Source organism: Uloborus diversus, chromosome 5, assembly GCF_026930045.1.
Source record: "Uloborus diversus isolate 005 chromosome 5, Udiv.v.3.1, whole genome shotgun sequence".
NCBI classification, from domain to species: domain Eukaryota; kingdom Metazoa; phylum Arthropoda; class Arachnida; order Araneae; family Uloboridae; genus Uloborus; species Uloborus diversus.
The window spans coordinates 142,907,832-142,926,978 of NC_072735.1; the positions used below are offsets into that span (position 1 = coordinate 142,907,832).

Below are 19,147 nucleotides of genomic sequence, written 5' to 3' on the forward strand. Positions count from 1 at the left end.
TTATTTGACTTGAGAAAAGCCTCGAAGAATCACGTGAGAAACAATCTATGTCAAGTTTTTTCTCCCGAACGACAGTGAACTGACCATCGAACCAAGTATCGGTGAATTTGTAATCTACCCGTCTTTATGTTTGGCTATTTAACATAATCCTCAGACAACAATTAGGGGAGATATCAATTAAAAACTATTAATTATGACACTTAGATTTCGACAAAAAAATCCCTATTTTCGAAGGCTTTCCTCCATTCAAATTATTATTCAGTGCTTCATCTCAACTTTCCGCAACAATGCTTTTATTAAAATTTATAGCGTGAAGAAAATCATTGAGACGAAAGATCTGTTGCCATTTTTTGTCTCGAAGATGAGCCAATAAGGAAAGATCAGCATTTAAGCCTGAGTAAAATCTTTAAGGCCAGCATAATAAAAAGCACAGAAAGACAGATATAGAAACATTAAGAAGCTTCATTAGGCGCCACTTCTTTCAAATTACTTCAAATATTCTTGTTTTCATAGATTAAACAAGTTTTTGACAAAGTTCGGAATCTGTTTTATACCATTAATCTTCGGCAGTAGATTTCAGCTCTATTGATGAAGTAAAAGGTCTCCCACTTGCATAAACTCGTTCTGCTAAGTCGTCCAATAAGATCTCGATTGGTTTAAGATCTGGAGACTTAGCTGGCAGTTTCAACATTATTTACTTGGAACCAAGTTTTTTCTACTGTTACCCGAATGGATAGATGCATTGTCTCGCTGATATTTCCATTTTTTTCCAGCAATAAACTTAGCATTTGGTAAAAGATGACTTGGGAGGACATTTTGATATGCTTGTGAATTCATTTTACCTGGAACAAACGTAACTGAGCCCGTGCCATTGTAAGCAGTGCACCGCTAAGTTATAACAGAGCCTCCACCTAATTGGGGCTTGGAAAATCTTTCTTTTATTTTTCGCAAATCATGCCAATAGTACTTCTAACCGTCTGGTCCATTCAAATACCCCTTCTTTTCATCAGAAAAAAGAAATTTGAATCCATTGGTTATATCCTAGGTCATGACTTTCTGGCTAATTTTCAAACGCTCTATTTTGTGCCTATTCAATAACCGAGGCTTAGCCGATTTTTCTGTACAAATAATACTTTCACACCTTCTAATTGTGTTACATATTGTCTTTTGACAAACATTTAAGCCTCTCATGTGAATAAATTTCCCGGATGAGTACTTTTTAGTTGATTTAAGCTTGCAAAATCTTCTTTCATCACCTGAAGACAAAGCTATAGGTCTTCCACTAGTGTTCTTTTTACAATAATTGTCTTTCAATCCTAAAAAAATATAGACTACAGTTTTCGATCTTCCTAATTTTTCGCATTAGTACAGCTACTCATCCCCGTTGAAAAAAAAAAAAATCTTCAGTCTGCCCTCTTTCATGATCAGTTAACTTCTTACCTTTCGACATCTTTACAAAGAGCCTCAAAACTTCGAAGAAATTAATGAAAAAACTACAAAATGAAAAGTTTCCACAATCTCATTAACTGCTGCGAAATTTATTTCATTATATTTTCATTTAGTTTTTAAGAAATACTGGTGGCCTTAAAGTTGTTACTCAGGCTGAAATACTAACTTTCAATATACCAATTTATTTCTGGTAGTTGCATACTTTACAAAACGTGTCAATTCTGTTATTTCTTACAAATGAACATTAATAATTCAATAATATTAAAATATTTCCAACTTCATTTTCGCGTTTTCTCATTTTTTTAAGCGTAACCAATTAAATACAAAATAAAATAAGTTCATGGAATTAAAATTCAAAAAAAAAAAAAAACATGGTTAACAATTTGAATGGAAATGAATTTTTTTGAACTTTCTAAAAATGAGTGTAATTTTTTTTTCCTTTGGAGATAGAAGCTTAGTGTGTCGACCATAAGTAGAGAAAGATCTGGAGTAGAAAATGTCGCTTTTTCCAATGGTGTCAAAAAGAAAACTGTGGGACAATTCCTTCATTTTTTATTGATGGATTAATTTAAGAAAATAGTGCCTAATTTTCAATTGAGCCTAAAAAAGTTCGAGCTAAAAACGCAAATAACTCCCGCCGCAATTAAGTTAGAGCGTTGAAACAAATTGCGGAGAACACGGAAAATTCTACCCTTTCAAACGATATATAATATTACTATGTGCAAGTAATTTTTCACCGCCATATTTTGGAATTTATGTGAAAATTGGGCTTAAATTGGAATAAAAAGAGAACCATTCATCGAATATTTTTCGAACTGGTCTGCAAACTTTTTTAGGACTTGGAAGAACAATTTGAGAAAATTTCAGAGAAATCGGTGGGGTAGTTCTCGAGTTTTGTGAGTTCAAACACACAGACGCTTTTTGGAGACTTCATTTTATACTATGTAGAGATTTATCGATGGTGCATACGATAAATTTTCCGTTTGTTAAAACGAAAAAGCTTGGACATTTTTTTCTTTTTTTCTTTTGTAAATTAAATGTGAATGAAGATATTAAAATTTTCATTAAATTTGAATGATCCACATGCTGAAAAGCACAACAAGGTGATGCAAAGAAAATGCCGAAATGTAAGAAATCTTTCTATTAATTTGCATCAGATACTGTTAAAAGTGGGTCAGAATACTCTATGAGACAAATTCGACATGCATATGACATGTTCCCCAATTATTGAAACATCTTTTGACATATCTTTTAAGGCCCTGGAATGTCAATGACAAAGCCGCGGGTTGAAACCTTAATATTTTAAATTCATTATCTTCCACCTTGACGCGTAACCTTGAGCCAGGTTCTCCGTGAAATGTAGTTTTACTATGAAATATTCATGTACTTTTAGGCTTTACTATTTTCTAAACCTACTGTATTCAGAGATATGATCGACGTAGCCGTATACGATAAAGTTACTAAGTCTTCATTTTTATTTTTGATTGGAGATACGAGTGTATTGCTTTTAAAATAGCCGCAATGCAAAAAAAAAGGTTGTTTGGAACAGGGCTGTGAAATCGGAGTCGAAGATTCGCAATAGAACTGATTTTGGGGTTTAGGAATCGGAGTCGCAATCATTGGAAAACATGCGGACTCCGATTCCGTGCTTCTTTTTTTACAATTTTTACTGACTCTCCTTACCTTAATAAAAACTGATTACAAATAGGTTCGACTTATGTAGAAAGATTGAGAAATAAAATAACTGCCATTGGGAACTAGCTGGGCTTCTTTTTTTATCGAACTTTTACTTTCTTTAATAGCTACTGCCGCAGACCCGCTAGTTTGCTTGTTTTTATAACTTTCTTTAAATAATACTAACTGTCAGAGAAAGTTTTGTTCCCTAACATTTTGCAAGTAGAAGCAGTTTATGAATCGGAAGCAATCACTTTCAAATAGTGTTTTTTTTTTGAGCAATCACGAATTGCTTATTGTTTTCATTTGACCTTTGAATGACGTTCCTTTGATTTTATTTTCCCCGCCTTCCACTGCAGCACCACCGACCCCTGCCGATGCTGCTACTCCTGGCGAAAACCGTCTGAAGGTTGCGTCCATATCCTACACACACACGCATACATACACACACATACACACGCACACACATACCCACACACACATGATTGCGAAAAACATAATTTGAATTCAAGATGTCAAAGATCAAATTATTATTATATTTTATTTTATTAAACTTTGATTTCAGTGATAAAATAGTAAAAGAAATGTATCTCTGGGACAAGTTGGGGCTCGTAGTCTGGGAAGAATTTTCTGAGAGGCGGGGAATGAAAATATGTTTTAGTGCGAAAGCACTAATCCAAGGGATCCAAAAAAAAGGGGAAACAAATGTTTTTTTTTTCTTTAAATCTCAATACTATTCCATTAACTTGGTTCGCATTAAAAGGCATGAAATATCAGTACATGATTTCCTGATTACGACGCTCAATAGAAGTTAATCTTAAAAATCTTTATACTAAGGTTAATTTTAAAGCGACCAATAAAATTCAAATTCAAAATTGAAAGAAGAAACATAGGTATAGTTTTAAATGTATTCATACAAAGATGTACACCGGTGCATTTTGTGTAATATGCTCCAGACGCATATATATCTCCCTTCCTCTCCCAGCAACATAGTACCCTATTTTTATTGAAATTTTATAGAGGAAATATGATTGAATATTTATTGGGTGGAAAATTCAGAGTTTAAGTATTTGTATTTTTTTAATGATTGAAGTGACATTTCTCCCCCTTCCCATGAAGGGGAAAAATTGAGACAAAAAAGAAAAAGCCGTCATCAGAGTTGTAACCGAAGTCAAACGTATTAAAATGCAGGAGTCGGAGTTAGTCATTTTCGCTCTAACTCCGCAGTCCTGGTTTTGAAGTTTGCCGGAGAATGTAAGATATTTATCGATTTTGCAATGCAGTATAGATATATTTAGAAAAAAAAAAGAAAGAAACCGAATGGTAATATGAAGTTGTATTTCCTTTCTAGGGTACATTACATTTTACGAGGGTACATTTATCTTCATTTGCTTAAATTATCTGAACAGAACAATGAAAATTTTTAACAGAAAAACCGTGAACTAAACTTAAATTTAAAATTTTCAGACATTTCAGATTGAAATAGTCTGAAACTTCATCTTATTTGAAAGCTCGAGAGAAAAGGAAAGAAAAGGCACAGAGTTCACGTGAGCTCCCACACAATCAAGTTCTGGATAGAATGCCCACTCAATTATATAGTCGAATCTCGAGAACTCGAAACTTAAAACTCGAATATTTATTTACTTTAAAACTTTCATCCGGTCCCAAACTCGAGACTGTTGTGGAAATTTCCCATAATATCACTACGAATAACTCAAACGTTTTAGCAGGTCCCTTAGGGCTTCGAGTTATCGAGAGTTGACTGTATTACAGGATTTATGAAGCAAGCGTTATTGCAAAGTGGGAGCGCAGCGCAGTACTCAAGGTGCTTACCAAGAAACACTTATAAAGTTTGCATGTAGTGCAAAAGTATCTTGCGTTTAAATTGTATTCATTTTTACTTCCTTTTACAAAAAGGAAGTATTGTATTCGCGAAAAACATTCCACTCAAAATCGACCTTAATTTCCATTTTGCTCACCCCGAATGAATATTGAGTTTTTTTTTTTCAACTCGACCACACGTGGATAAGTGCCTAAGAATAGACCCGCGAAATATTCATTTTGACGATTCCCGAGTTAATTACAACGAGTTTTCTCGTGACGTCTGTATCTATGTATGTACGTATGTATGTCGCATAACTGAAGAACGGAATGTCCTAGAAAGTTGAAATTTGTTACGTAGACTCCTAGTGGGGGGTATTGGCATGAAAATTGCCAATAATGGAGAAATGACATTAAATTGGAGTAAAAGGAAGTCATGTGATGCACACATCAGCTCGTTTACCCGATATTCTTAACAGAATATACACGCCTCGGAGTGAAGGATTTCTTTGGTTTCTTTTTATTGGTTAGACTCTTTCTGCATCGAAAATATGTATTAAAACTCAGTAGCTCAGTTCGCATGTATAGTGTCATAGACAACATGAGTTTTACCAAATATAACCAATATCAAAAATTTGCGTCCCCATTTGTAAGATGTTGTGAGAAGTTATTATTTCAATTGCGATGTTCTTGAAATTAGAGGATTATATCGCCTCCAACGCTTGTTTTGTATTCTTGACAAATAATTTATGTAGGGGAATGTGGGGAAAAGTAAAATGGTTAAGATGACTGAGTTTTTCCAAAATGAAGAAATTGAAAACTTGTTTTGCAAATTACAGTACATAAAGAAAGAACATTGTATTTTATATTAAAACTTTCGTTGAAACAGTATTTTTTATTTTTGTCAGTAAATTTGAGTCTTCAAAAACAATAATAATAAAATAAATAAATAAAGTGGAAAATATTCATTTTTTTTTTCCATGGGGGCAAAATAAAAAATAAAATATTTTTCTAATGAAATACTTTTGATTTGATTATAAAACATATGTTTGATCAAAAGATTCAGTAAATAAATGATTGAATGAATAAGTTAAAAGATAATAAAACCAAAAAACGAACAATTAAATGAATAAAGCCCTTGATTATGAAGAAAATAAATGAGCGAGTAAAAGAATGATTGAATAAGAAAATAAGTGAATGAATGAATAAATAAGTGAATTATAAATGAAGTAAAGGAAATGAATTAATTAATTAATGGTAACGTAAGTAATTCATATTAAATGACTGAGTGAGTAAATGAAACAAACTATTTCACTTTTCCCCATCCACTTTGCCCCGTACGTACTTGACATATTGCACAATTTATTTAAAATACAAATAAGCTCAATATTAACTAAATGCTAGCTGAATTAAATATAAGGAAGTCTCAATTAATATTTCAAATGATAACTAGAACTTTATCATTTTATAGTAACAGAAATAATTTTTGACTTGGAACAAAATATTACAATATGACTATCATTTTTTTAAAATTGTCTGCATCAACAAATGCTTTAATCTCCGGCGGAATTTTTTTCCTGAGTGGAATAGAATACATATGATTTTAAATAGTTAAAATAACACCAGATAGGTGGAGTAAACATTTCACCATTTTACTTTGACCCGCTATTTCACTTTGCCCCATGTTCCCCTACTAATAAAAAAAATTTTAATGGGGGGAGGAGTGTTTATGGGGAAAAATTGATTTTCACTTCTTCTGTTTTCAGATCGGTTGCAAGTCAGCTCATTAGAGGGGAATCAGTAACAGCTGAGGCTTTCGACGGCGTGACAATATATTTTAGTGATATTGTTGGATTTACAGAAATGTCTGCTGAGAGTACGCCGATGGAGGTGAGAATGGTTGATAATCTTAAATATTTGCACTCAGATTTCTTAATGTTAATTCTTATAGCAAACTAATTTAAATTCAAAAACCTAAACCGTTCCTTATTGGACACAGTTTGGTAACACTGCTGTATCTTATCAAACTATTGTATGTTTTTGATACATTTCCTAAGTTTCTTCTAAGTTTAAACTTTTATTTAGTCTCAAAATGCCATTTTTTTCACAGGTTGTTGATCTACTCAATGATTTATATACATGTTTTGACTCAATTATAGAAAATTTCGACGTATATAAGGTGAGTCTTTGCGAATTTTTTGGTATAATTACAGTCGAGCCCGCTTAATGGAATATCGGATAATAGAATATTCCGCTTAATGTAATAAAATTCCAACACCGTTGATGTGTGTTATTTTTATCCCAGATAATGGAATATCCCGCTTATTAGAATAATTTTTCCTGGCAAATTGCCTATTCCATTATGCGGGCTCGACTGTATCTCTTTATAGTAAACTAGCTGCATTGCTCGGCTATGCCCGGTCTATCTTGAAAATATCCATTGTGTCAAGTGAAGTACATGTATATTCAATAACTAAACTTAAATGAAAGAAAAAAAACCATCATGCATAATTTACCCTCCAAACAATGACGACACATATTAAAAAACTTTTAAGAAATTGAAATAAAATGAGAAAGATGGATTTGTAAAGCGTAACCATGGAAACACAAAATAAAATAAGTTTAATAATTGAAAATGAGAAAGATGTAAGTAAACTATGGATTCAAAAAGTGTTACCGTGGAAAAGCAAAATTAAATGGTTAAAAACTTGAAGAGAACAGAGTTTTGAACTTCATTTGATTCGATTGTAATTTTTTTTTTCTAATTGAGATAGAGGATTAAACTTCAGACCATAGGTCGAGAGATCTTCCAATCGTGTCAAAAAGAAAACTGTGGGACAATTCCTCCACTTTTTATTGATGGATTTAATAAAGAAAGTAGTGCCTAAATTTCAACTAAGCCTAAAAAAGTTCGAGCTAAAAACGCAAATAACTCCCACCGTAATTCAGTAAGAGCGTTGAAACAAATTGCGTTGAAAGCGAAAAACTCTACCCTTTTGAACGACATACAATATTACTATACATGCAAGTAATTTTTCACCCCTATACTAGGGAATTTATGTGAAAATTGAGCCTAAATTGGATTAAAAAGAGAACTATTTATCGATTCTTTTTCGAGCTGGTCTGCAAACCTTTTCAGGATTTAAAGGAACACATTGGAAATTTCAGGCCGGAAATCGTCCGGGTAGTTCTCGAGTTTTGTGAGTTCAAACACACAGACGTTTTTGGAGACTTCATTTTATACTATGTAGAGATAAAAGTAAGGTTTCAAAGAAATTCAGGAAGGAAGTCTATGACGGGCCTGCGTCCAGGAGATCCCATAGCACCTAAAGCCTTGAAATTTTGTACAAAATTACTTCGAGCCTCGGTGGTTTGATCCTAGGGTTTTGTTTTTTTAAATTCGAATTAGTTTTTTGTAATTAATTTTTTTAACTCAAATTTCGTGTAAATTTCCTATTATTGCCTATTAAAAGGGTGAAAAATTAATTGCAAATATGAACATTACATATCGTTGGAAAGGGTAGAATTTTCCGCGTTCTATGCAATTTGTTTCAATGGTCTAACTTAAATACGGCAGGAGGTATTTGCGTTTTTAGCTCGAACTTTTTTAGGCTTAACTAAAATTTAGGCACTACTTTCTTGATAAAATCTATCAGTAAAAAGCGAAGTAATCGCTCCACCATTTTTATTTTTAACACCACTCCAGATCTAACTCGACCTGCGGTCGAAAAAGTTCGCTTCTATCTCCAAAGGAAAAAAAGTTACAAGCCGTTGAAAATCAAGTTCGAATAATCTCATCTCCATTAAATTTATTGATGTTTTATTTGGCGTTGCCATAGTTACGTCTTTTCGATTCGCTTTATTCTTCTTTCTTATTCACAAACTTTAAGAGTTTCGATTTTAACGGAAAATCTTAGGGTCAACTCAATTCAAGCCCCTAGTTAAAGAGCAAAAAATATTACTAGAGTCCACAAATACAAAAGCGACTTTTCAAGCTTGCAAAACTGAAGTTTTGCAACGCTCAGGAGCCCCTCAGTCCTTACGGCTCTGCAAGTTGGTACAAGTTTGTTTTTTTTTTTTTTTTTTGAAACCCGGGGGAAGGGGTGTTTTTTGTTGCAAAGGAAGCTCATAATGCATTTTTAATCTTGACGATTTAAATCTATGCGAATCAAATAAGATTGCGAAGCTATCTTAGGTGATTGATGAGAGTTAACGAGCAGGGGGCAGAGCCCCCTAGTTATGTAGGAAATAAAATGATTTAAAGATGACATTTTATAAAATTAGAAAAAAAAAAAACTTTTAAAAGGATTTTTCCCGAGAAATGAAGCCATGCCCGGGTCTGCGTACCTATAGACCAAGCAGTCTATAGGTACGCAGGGGGGGGGGGTCCCATTTCTTTAAGAAGTCCAACGGCCCTCGAAATTTAAGAAAAAATTCAAAATTTAGCATTGAGACTTATTAACGTTCTAAATATACGCTGCTGGCCTCAGGGAAGGGGCCCTTAAGGTATTTATAGATTCAGGCCTGAATAAAGCAATTATTTTTAGCATACTTCTTACCACTTGGCAAACATACCGCTGATTAGAGTTATAAATGCGAAAATAAAAACAGTTCTGTTGAATAAATACGCATTTATCAAATATTTACAAAAACATTCCAAATTACCATTAAAATGTGTAATATAGGGAAGGAAGGGCTCAAGTAAAGCAGGTTAAAAATCATATAGAAACATTTTTAACCTCCCAGAATTAGGTGTCTTATAAAGAAGCAATCGACTTATGCTGATATGATTCACGTTGGCGGGAGAGCCTTACATTTTTTGTTTGAGATTTACTGTCGTACGGCGTTTTGAGTAGTTTTGTTATTGTAACGAAGTTCAGTGTTCTTTGATAGGAGCAAGATTTTGCGCAATAGGAGTGGCTCGTCGCCAAAGCTGGTTCTTCTTTTTTTTTTTTTTTTTTTCAGTTAACGATCTGGCATTGTAAAATCAAGTAGATAATGGCGCTTTGATTAATTAAATGAATTTACAATTTAATAATTAACTCACGTTTTTAAGCGTTGTTTTTTTTTTTTTTTTCAAAAATGCTTAGAATTAACTAAAAAAGGTGTATGCTGTAGACATAGACAATAGAAGTAACACTTTTGTACTACAAAGAAATATTGTAATTATTCATCAATTACTTTTGAGTTGCACAGATTATGTTTACTGTTCATTAATGAACATAAAATTATTTACATGTGTGTTACTGTGCATCATCTTCTTTCTTTTGAAAAAAAATTGTCGGTTTAGGATAACTAAAAAAAATAATTAAAACTAACTTTGTGAGCCTGACTTAAACTTATTTACAGCGGAATTGCATAATTAATTGGGGGAAGTAGATTAAATAACACCACCGGACTTAATCACCCACAGTAAGAACGTTATTATTTATTCAATGACAGTCTCACGATAATTTTGAATATTTACGCTCAAAAGCAAGCCTCCCCTTTGCATTAACATTGTATTCATGTGGAACTATGTCCAACTGTGTGGACCTTTTAACATATTTTTCTTTAATTCTGTACACGTTGTCAATTGTAGTAAATCATCAATAACCCTAAGTACAATAAATGATAAATACGTCATAGTGCATAAAAACTTATTTTATACGAAACATGGTTGTGATTTTCTAGCCCATTAAGTTCTTCGTAACTTCATTCAGGATATCATTTCTTCAAGATATCATTTAAAAACGTGAATTATTACGAAAATTGAAATAGGGGCAAAATATTTTTTTAGAGAAAAAATGGGCTCAGGTAAAAATGTTACTGCGTAACGTTAATGCTTTAAAAATACATTTTTGAAATATATTTGAAGTTATTATTACATCCAATAAATACAACCCCTCAATTATATCGCATTGCTCATTTCAATGACAACCAATTATAAAGCAGAGCAATGGCAATGTGATACTTATTGATATGGCCAATCATTCATAAAAAAAGATTCTTTAGGGTATATTCGACCTCCAGTTCTCGCAATCTTACGAACTTGTCAACATATCATTTTTCTTTCCGGTATCATAAGAACTTCTTGACGCGTAATGGCACGAAAAAGAAGCTTTTCGTTCCGTCCTGAGACATTTCAGCCCTCCAATCACAAGATATTTTTCTGTGTCTTTTATTCAGTGAAGGCGGCTGAAAAGCCATTTTTCCTGTCGATGGAAAATAATGTGTGGCCCTCTTCTTCGGCGAAGTATTTCGGTGACAAATATATTTAATATCTTCCTAGCGAGAAATTACAGCCTCGGAGTTTATTCAGGAAATTATTGCGATAACCATGGTGAGTTATGCTCTGTAACTAGCGTTAGGTAATCTCTTAACTAAGAATAAAAAAGTTGGAGAAAAGAAATAAATCCTATAAAACATCGTCGAAAATGCACAAAAATAAAATATAGTCTCACGTGTTTCCTGGGTACCACAGGATTTCGTATTTTTAATTCTGAGATTACCTACGGACGAAAAATATCCGAAAAATCAACGAGGATCCGATCGTAGCCGAAAAACTTTTTCAGGCTATCAAGTACACTGGTTTTTTTCGCTAACTCTGGGAAGCATAAAATGTGTTTACTCCTTGAATGACTATAGCACTAATATTTTTTAATAATGCATAAAAGTTTTTTTAAGAAATCTAAGTACTTGAAACAAATGCGTAACCAACCAATTTGAAAGTGTTTATATTTTCTTCCATTGAGATTCTGTCGCAGTTGACAATGCTGACTGGTTGAATCCATTCCTAACCCTTTATTCATTCACTTCGATCATTCTACTTCGAGTAACTTACAATGGGGTTGTTTCCTTTAGTCAAAAGTACTACTCTTAGTCACTGAAATTAATAGAATAAGCAAAAATAAAAGCATGGGCCTAGAAAATTCTTTCATTTTCCCAACAGTTATTTTTTAATAACTTTTTTTTAAATGTCCGATTTTTCAAACAAGGCGTGGTCTTGATGACGTCACAAATGATGCAATTTGGCGTATCTTTCTAGCGTTTCCACGTTATGATGATCAAGAAGCGAATTAAATATTGCACTCTACGCTTGTTATCAACCCTATCGTTGCCAATACACGTGAGTAAAGATGATAAGTAAGTATTTAGTTCCGTGAATGGCAACACTGAATGGCATTTCATCATTTGTGATGTCATCGACACAAAACGTAAACAATGAAAGCACCCCGATTTAAGTAATTATTTTTAAATAATAAAAAGCAAATTATTTTAAAAATGGTCAGATCCTATGTTTTTAAACATACTCTTTCAGTAAAAAATGCTTTTAAATTTTTGGAAAATACCCTATTATCTACATTAGTTAAACGCAACTAGTTTTGTGCTGAAAGCAGTGTGCTTGAATTGTCCATGAAGCAAAAAAATCTTTCGGAGGGTAATCCTGTGATCGTGGGTGATACTTAAGAGTTTTCCTTCAATTTATCCATCTTTTTGACAGGAAGCTGGCAAAATAAGCACTTACGATCACCTCCTGTGTCGATTCGTAGACGGAATGTAGGGGAACATGGGGTAAAGTGAAATAGCGGGGCAAAGTAAAATGGGGAAATATTTACTTTGCTTTTAGCTTGACCTATCTGGTATTGCTTTAACTATGTAGTACAGTATGTAGTCTATTCCAGTCTGGAAAAAAATACCGCCGAACATTAAAGCATTGGGTAACACAGGCAACTTTAAAAAATTGATACTCATATTGTAATATTTTGTTGTAAGTCAAAAATTATTTTTGCTACCATAAAATGATGAAGTACTTGTTATTAACATTTTAAATATTAGTTGAGACCTCCTAATATTCAATGCAGCAAAAATTTAGTTAATATTGAGCTTATTTGTATTTTAAATAAATTGTACGATTATTCAAGTACATGCAGGGCAAAGTGAAATAGTTTGTTTCATTTACTCACTCAATCTTTTGATACAAATCATTTATCATTCATTGATTTTTCATTTATCATTTGATTCATTCATTTACATTCATTCATTTAGTAACTCACTTATTTAGTCTGTAAGCAAGAACTTGGGTTATTGAGAATGGCAACGATGGGGATTGGAATTACGATTTTTGTAAGACGTTGGATGTTTTTCGGAATTATCGGGTTTGAGAAAGAGATTTACGTTTGATGATTAAGTGATGTAACGTTTTTGATGTTTACGTTGTTATTGAATAAAAGCTCTTAAGTTTTACACTTCAGAAGTGGGATAATAAAAATTTTTTTTGAAGCAATGTCCTATTTATCAAGAGTCAGGAAGAGAGATTTGCAATATATTGCCACTGAGTTAGGAGAAGATGATGTTAAAAACCTAACAGTTATACGTTTGATCAAAGTTATCTTAAGTAATGACAATTATGAAGAAGAAATAGTTAAGGGCATCATATCGAGCTTAGATGTCGAACGACTCAGTGAAGAAGAACGTGAAAAGCGCCAACAGGAAATCGAATGGGAAAAGCGCCAACAGGAAATTGAACGGGAAAAGCGCCAACATGAAAATGAACAGCGCCAACAAGAAATTGAAAAGGAAAAGCGCCAACATGAAAATGAACTGCGCCAACAAGAAATTGAAAGGGAAAAGCGCCAACAGGAAATCGAACGGGAAAAGCGCCAACAGGAAATTGAACGGGAAAAGCGCCAACAGGAAATTGAACGGGAAAAGCGCCAACATGAAAATGAACAGCGCCAACAGGAAATTGAAAAGTTGCAACGCCAACAGGAATTTGAAAGGGAACAGCTCCAGTACCAAAAGGAAATTGAGCGAGAAAAGCGCCAACATGAAATTGAGCGCGAAAAGCGCCAACACGAACTTCAGTTAAAGAAATTAGAGTCAGAAGCAAAGACTATTACCAGCAGCACAGTGTCAGAATTACCAAAGGTGGATTGGCAAGCTCAGTTAAGAAAATTCGATTCAATTAACGACGACATAGGGTTGTATCTTGTCCATTTCGAAAGAGTGATGACGCGAGTTAAAATGGAATCGACATTGTGGATGGCGTGTCTTACTGGAGTATTGCCAAGTGATATTGTTGAATTAATTCTGAAAGAACCAGAAAAAAATGCCGAAGATTATGCTTACGTGAAAGATTTGCTTTTAAAGCGATATAAATTAAGTCCCGAAAAGTTCAGACAACTATTTTACTCACATAAGATTAAGGATGGAAAAAGCTGGCGTGAATATTATTATGAGTTAGAAACATATTTTACCGGATGGACTACAGGACTGAAAATTGAGAGTGTGAACGACTTAAAAGGACTGATAATCTCTGATCGTATCAAAGAGGTGGCTCCTTCTGCAGTAAGAGATTACTATTTGAGCACATGGTCATCATTAAATACACCAATTGAATTGACTAATAAGATAGATGAATACATAGAACTGGACAATTCTTTTAAGGGTAAACTTCAAGTGAATGACCGTCCAGAGTTTATTTTGAGAAAGAATCATACTTCAAACGAAAGTTGGAATAAAGACATTTCGCGTGTTAGAGCTACAGAATCCATAGTATGTTATAACTGCAATGAAAAGGGACATTTTTCTCGTGACTGTCTAAAATTGAGACGACCCAAGTTGTGTACCAGGTGTAGAATGGAAGGTCATGGAACAAAGGATTGTCCACAAAAACCCTCTATTTCTCCTCTAGTGAACATTTCTCATTCGAATCCTTCGGACAGAAACGTAAGTACTAAGACTATCGTTATTAACGGCATCACTACTGAGGCAATTATGGATACCGCAGCAGACATATCAATGATTAAAGAAACATTTGTAACTAAAATAAATGCGATCATCTTAAGTAAAATTTCAACCAACATACGAAGTATATACATTCCGTAAGCAAAGAGCCAAGAAGTTGCCTATTCACTTGCAAGACTATATACTCTAGGTCGTGGACGACTAGATTGTAGGATGGCCGATTGTAAGCAAGAACTTGGGTTATTGAGAATGGCAACGATGGGGATTGGAATTACGCTCTTAAGTTTTACAAGTCATTCATATAATTATTTTCTTATTCATTCCTTCTTTTACTCGCTCATTTATTTTTCCTCGTATATTAATTGATTTATTAATTTAATTATTCGGGTTTTTTTTCATTATTTTTTCATTTATTCATTTAACCTCTTATTTAATGATTCTTTTGATCAAAAAAATGTTTATTAATCAAATAGAAAATATTTTATTAGAAAAATATTTTATTTTTCACTTTGCCACATGGAAAAAAAAAGTGAAAAATTTCCACCTTTTTTTAAAGACTCAAATTTACTGCCAAAAATTAAAAATACCGTTTCAAAGTTTTAATATAAAATACAATGTTCTTTCTTTATGTACTGTAATTTTCAAAACAAATTTCCGATTTGTTCATTTTAAAAAAGCTCATTCATCTTAGCCATTTTACTTTGCCCCACATTCCCCTACTTCATCCTTCTGGGAGTACCATTCTCCATTCATAAAAAAATGGGTTGCTTAGCATAACCGATTCTCGTAGAGAGCCATTCCATAAAAAGTTAACCCTATGTCCCGCACGCGGCGGTTAATATATTTTTTAAATAGTAGTTTTAAAGTCTAAAGACGAAATTTCTTGCTCAAGAAATTACACTTAAGTTTGTAATTTGTTAAGCAGACAAATATGTGTTCATTAATCTTTTAAAGCATTATTTTTAATGAAATAGATGAGACGTTACCTGCGGGACAAAATGACCTTTTTCCGTGGACTGTCCCTAGAGTGAATACATTGAATGGGCATACTGTACATACATCATATTTAAGTTAACAATAAGCTTTTCAAATCGTTGCATTCGATGATCTTCTCTGAAGGTGAAGCCAGAAGTTAAAAATAATATAAATTTGATAAATAATAATATATTTTTTTAAATAATATTAGTTTTTTTTTTTGAAAATACATGCATCCCTTGTATAACACGTTACTTGTACAACACGGTTTCGATATTACACGGCACGAAACTTGAATTTAACGCTTTATGGTTTTGATACAGCACGAATTTTATGTTTAAAAAAGATGGAATTTCAATTTTGTTCAATACATTCTGTTAATTTTTGATAACTGTAATAATTCACTTTGTTTTTATGAAACTAGGTTTCGATACAACACGGTACACATCCCTTGATTTACATTATTTCTAAGTCTCGTATACCACGGTTTCGATAAAACACGATACATATTGACATGATTTTTACTATGTACATGATTAATCATTGTAAAAAAGAGTTAACAAGTTGTTTTTAAAAATGTCTGGTATAACACGTTTTCGATACTACACGGAACGAATTAACCGTGTTACACGAAGGACACCTGTACACTTAAAAGAACAGTATGGAGAGAATTTTGAACTAAGAATTTATACGTGTTGCACATACAAGCCATTGTTTCTGAAGATTTTTTTTTAAAGTTAATACTTCATATTATGATAGAATAATTTCTTATATTTGAATATATCACAATTAAAAGCCATAGTTTAAATTTCTTTAAATAAAGTGCAAATATATGCTTAAAAAATTCCCAGTTGTGCAAATGAATTGAGCAATTGCTTTTTTGTCTCATTTAACAAGTATTATTTTGCAATGCATTAGACATATTTCAAATATAAAGCTAAAAACAATAACATTCAAAGCAAAAATAAAGCTAAAAAATTATAGCTACTCTGTTCAAAAACTTTTTAGGTCAGAACAAAAATTTATTGTTCTTATATAGATGATAAAATTGTTTAAATTTAAATCTCAGCCTACTCTTTTTATTTTTGCGCGAACCTAGTTGAGAAAAAAATGAGAAATAGCAATATACAACCTAGAATTTTTATCTTTTTCATGCTTTATTGTGTAATTTTTTTAGACTAATATTACTATTTTCAAATTTATTTACTTAGTTATTTTCAAAAACTTTGATTAATTCTTTTTTTTTCGTAATATTTACTTAAATTATTTATTGCGACGGATAATATATATATATATATATATATATATATATATATATATATATATATATATATATATATATATATATATATATATATATATATATATATATATATATATCAGGAAATATTGTGTGAGGCATTTTAATTAAAATTAAGCTTGTGAAAATGAAAACAAGAAACAAGGTATTCTGCTTTAGTAACTAATCAATATCCATCTAAAAATATCTCAGTTGAAAATATCCGGAAACAATTTTCGGCGCAAAGTTTGAAACTTCTCCAATTGCTATCATTAAAATTAAATACTCATTACGGTAACTTCAGAAGTTGATGGATTGTTGCAAATTAGCATTAACTGCAAAAACTCTGATTTAAAAATTTATTCGATGTTAATTAATTACGCCTAATTACAAGTAATTAATGACGCGTTTGAAATGCAGGTTTTTATGATGGGTGGAGTTTAAAATTCTAAAAACAGCCGAAAAATATAGTGAAAATGATGCAACAAAAAGTATGTCGCAAGAAAGTAGAAGAAAGCAGCGAGCTGGTTTGATAATTGAATTTATTTTAAGTGCTTACTTTTACTTCCATGTGTGCTAATACGTAGCTAACTTTTCTTTTTATGTATAGAAATAAAGCAAAGTTTTTTTCCTCTCAAGCCTTGAAAATACTGCCTGAACTTTATAAGATCAACTAGCTTACTACCCGGCGTTGCCCGGGTGCTTCTCAATGCAACATATCTTTTAGATAATTAAATGGATGAATTCCATCAAAATGACAGTAAAAAACTGCATTCACACCACTCTACGCATAAATCTTCAAAAGACTAAATAGCACAGACAGTCGAGTATTTGCAGAGAAAATAGCATCATGAAAAAATGAAAAAGCACGAGGCACGTTATCGGGTTCTGTCAACGATATTCTTTGATTCTGTCGTGTCCACTGACACGTTGTCTGTGGTTGAATCAGACGGGCGGTACATCACTCTGCAATGTCTTAATGCAGAGATAAATGATTGTCTTGCACATTTTGTGGGACAACCTTTTACGTGATGCTTCGAATACGAAAACCGTTGTGCTGCCTTTGAAGGTTTTTTTTACCCCAAGACATTAAAGCATGCTATAGTACTTTTCACATACATTTTGTACTGGAAAAAAAATCATGGAATGTCTTCCTAGAAAGAATCGTGAGTAAAATTCAATGGCTTTTATCAGTTACAAATATGTGCAAAATATGACGCCGTTACAATATTTTCAGATATGAGTGTCATTCTAAATGGCCCAAAAGCTAAACATGATGGCACTATGATAGTACACTGTACATAAAATAAAGAATTCAGTTATTGTTATTAATAGCCTTTAACATTCCGTTTTACGGATTTTCTGGCGGTGTTTTTACTTTCAAGATTTCACGTGTTAGGTGGACTATTTTTATAAGTTTTTGTAAGTGTTCAGGTATGCAAGCACATTCCCTAGATAACGTTCACTTAGTCAAAATAACTTCACAAAATGCGTCTGTTTGCCATTTCCATGGCGATTTAGTGGCATGCCACGGAGTAAAATTAAATAAGTGTAAGTTGCATAAAGAGACGTGCGTCAGGCATATTTTATTTTCTTATATTTATGTCAAATTTCTATTTTCGTAAGTAAAAATGACCGTTAGACATTAATATTGGTGTCTTGCAACGATTTAAAATTTGTATAGATTAAAATTTTATTTCAAATTTTTAAAACCTCACACTTGCCGTAAATGTTGCACATGATAACTCAAACTGATGCAGGTAGTAAGAGCACTTATTTAAGTTTGCTGCTCTAGAGTATTCCTTTGGGAATATCGAAATTTAAATTGACAGAGGCACAGTCGTCATAAGGGATAGGAATGGTTCCACTGAATAGTAGTTACCATAGATATAATTACAGTTATTATTTTAAGTTTCATAAAGCATTAAGAATGGAGTACGTGGACGCGAACTTATGAATCGGACTATATAAAACCCGTCAATTGAACTGCATTATAGAGAAAGAAATAAGTGTGCACATTGTGGTCACTATCCGCGTTATTTTTTTTTTTAAATTATTTGCAGGCCAAGAAACCAAAAGACAGGAAAAAAAACCCGTCTTGTTTCTACTTACGACTGTATAATAGACAATTTTTTTCTTTATGTTTTACAAAAGCTTGTTGCACATTTTGTTCCTCTTATCCGCAGCTTCAAAACGAAGAGAAGGAATGTATTTCCACGT

General features: G+C 32.6%; 1 protein-coding gene across 1 annotated transcript in view; it reads left to right on the forward strand.

Annotated features, from left to right (window-relative positions):
• LOC129223173 (atrial natriuretic peptide receptor 1-like) overlaps window positions 1-19,147 on the forward strand; it is a 454,723-nt gene that overhangs the window by 405,491 nt on the left and 30,085 nt on the right. Inside the window, exons 17-18 of the mRNA XM_054857740.1 lie at window positions 6,711-6,834; window positions 7,055-7,123. Coding sequence (XP_054713715.1) covers window positions 6,711-6,834; window positions 7,055-7,123 — 193 coding nt within the window. The remainder of the gene's footprint in view (window positions 1-6,710; window positions 6,835-7,054; window positions 7,124-19,147) is intronic.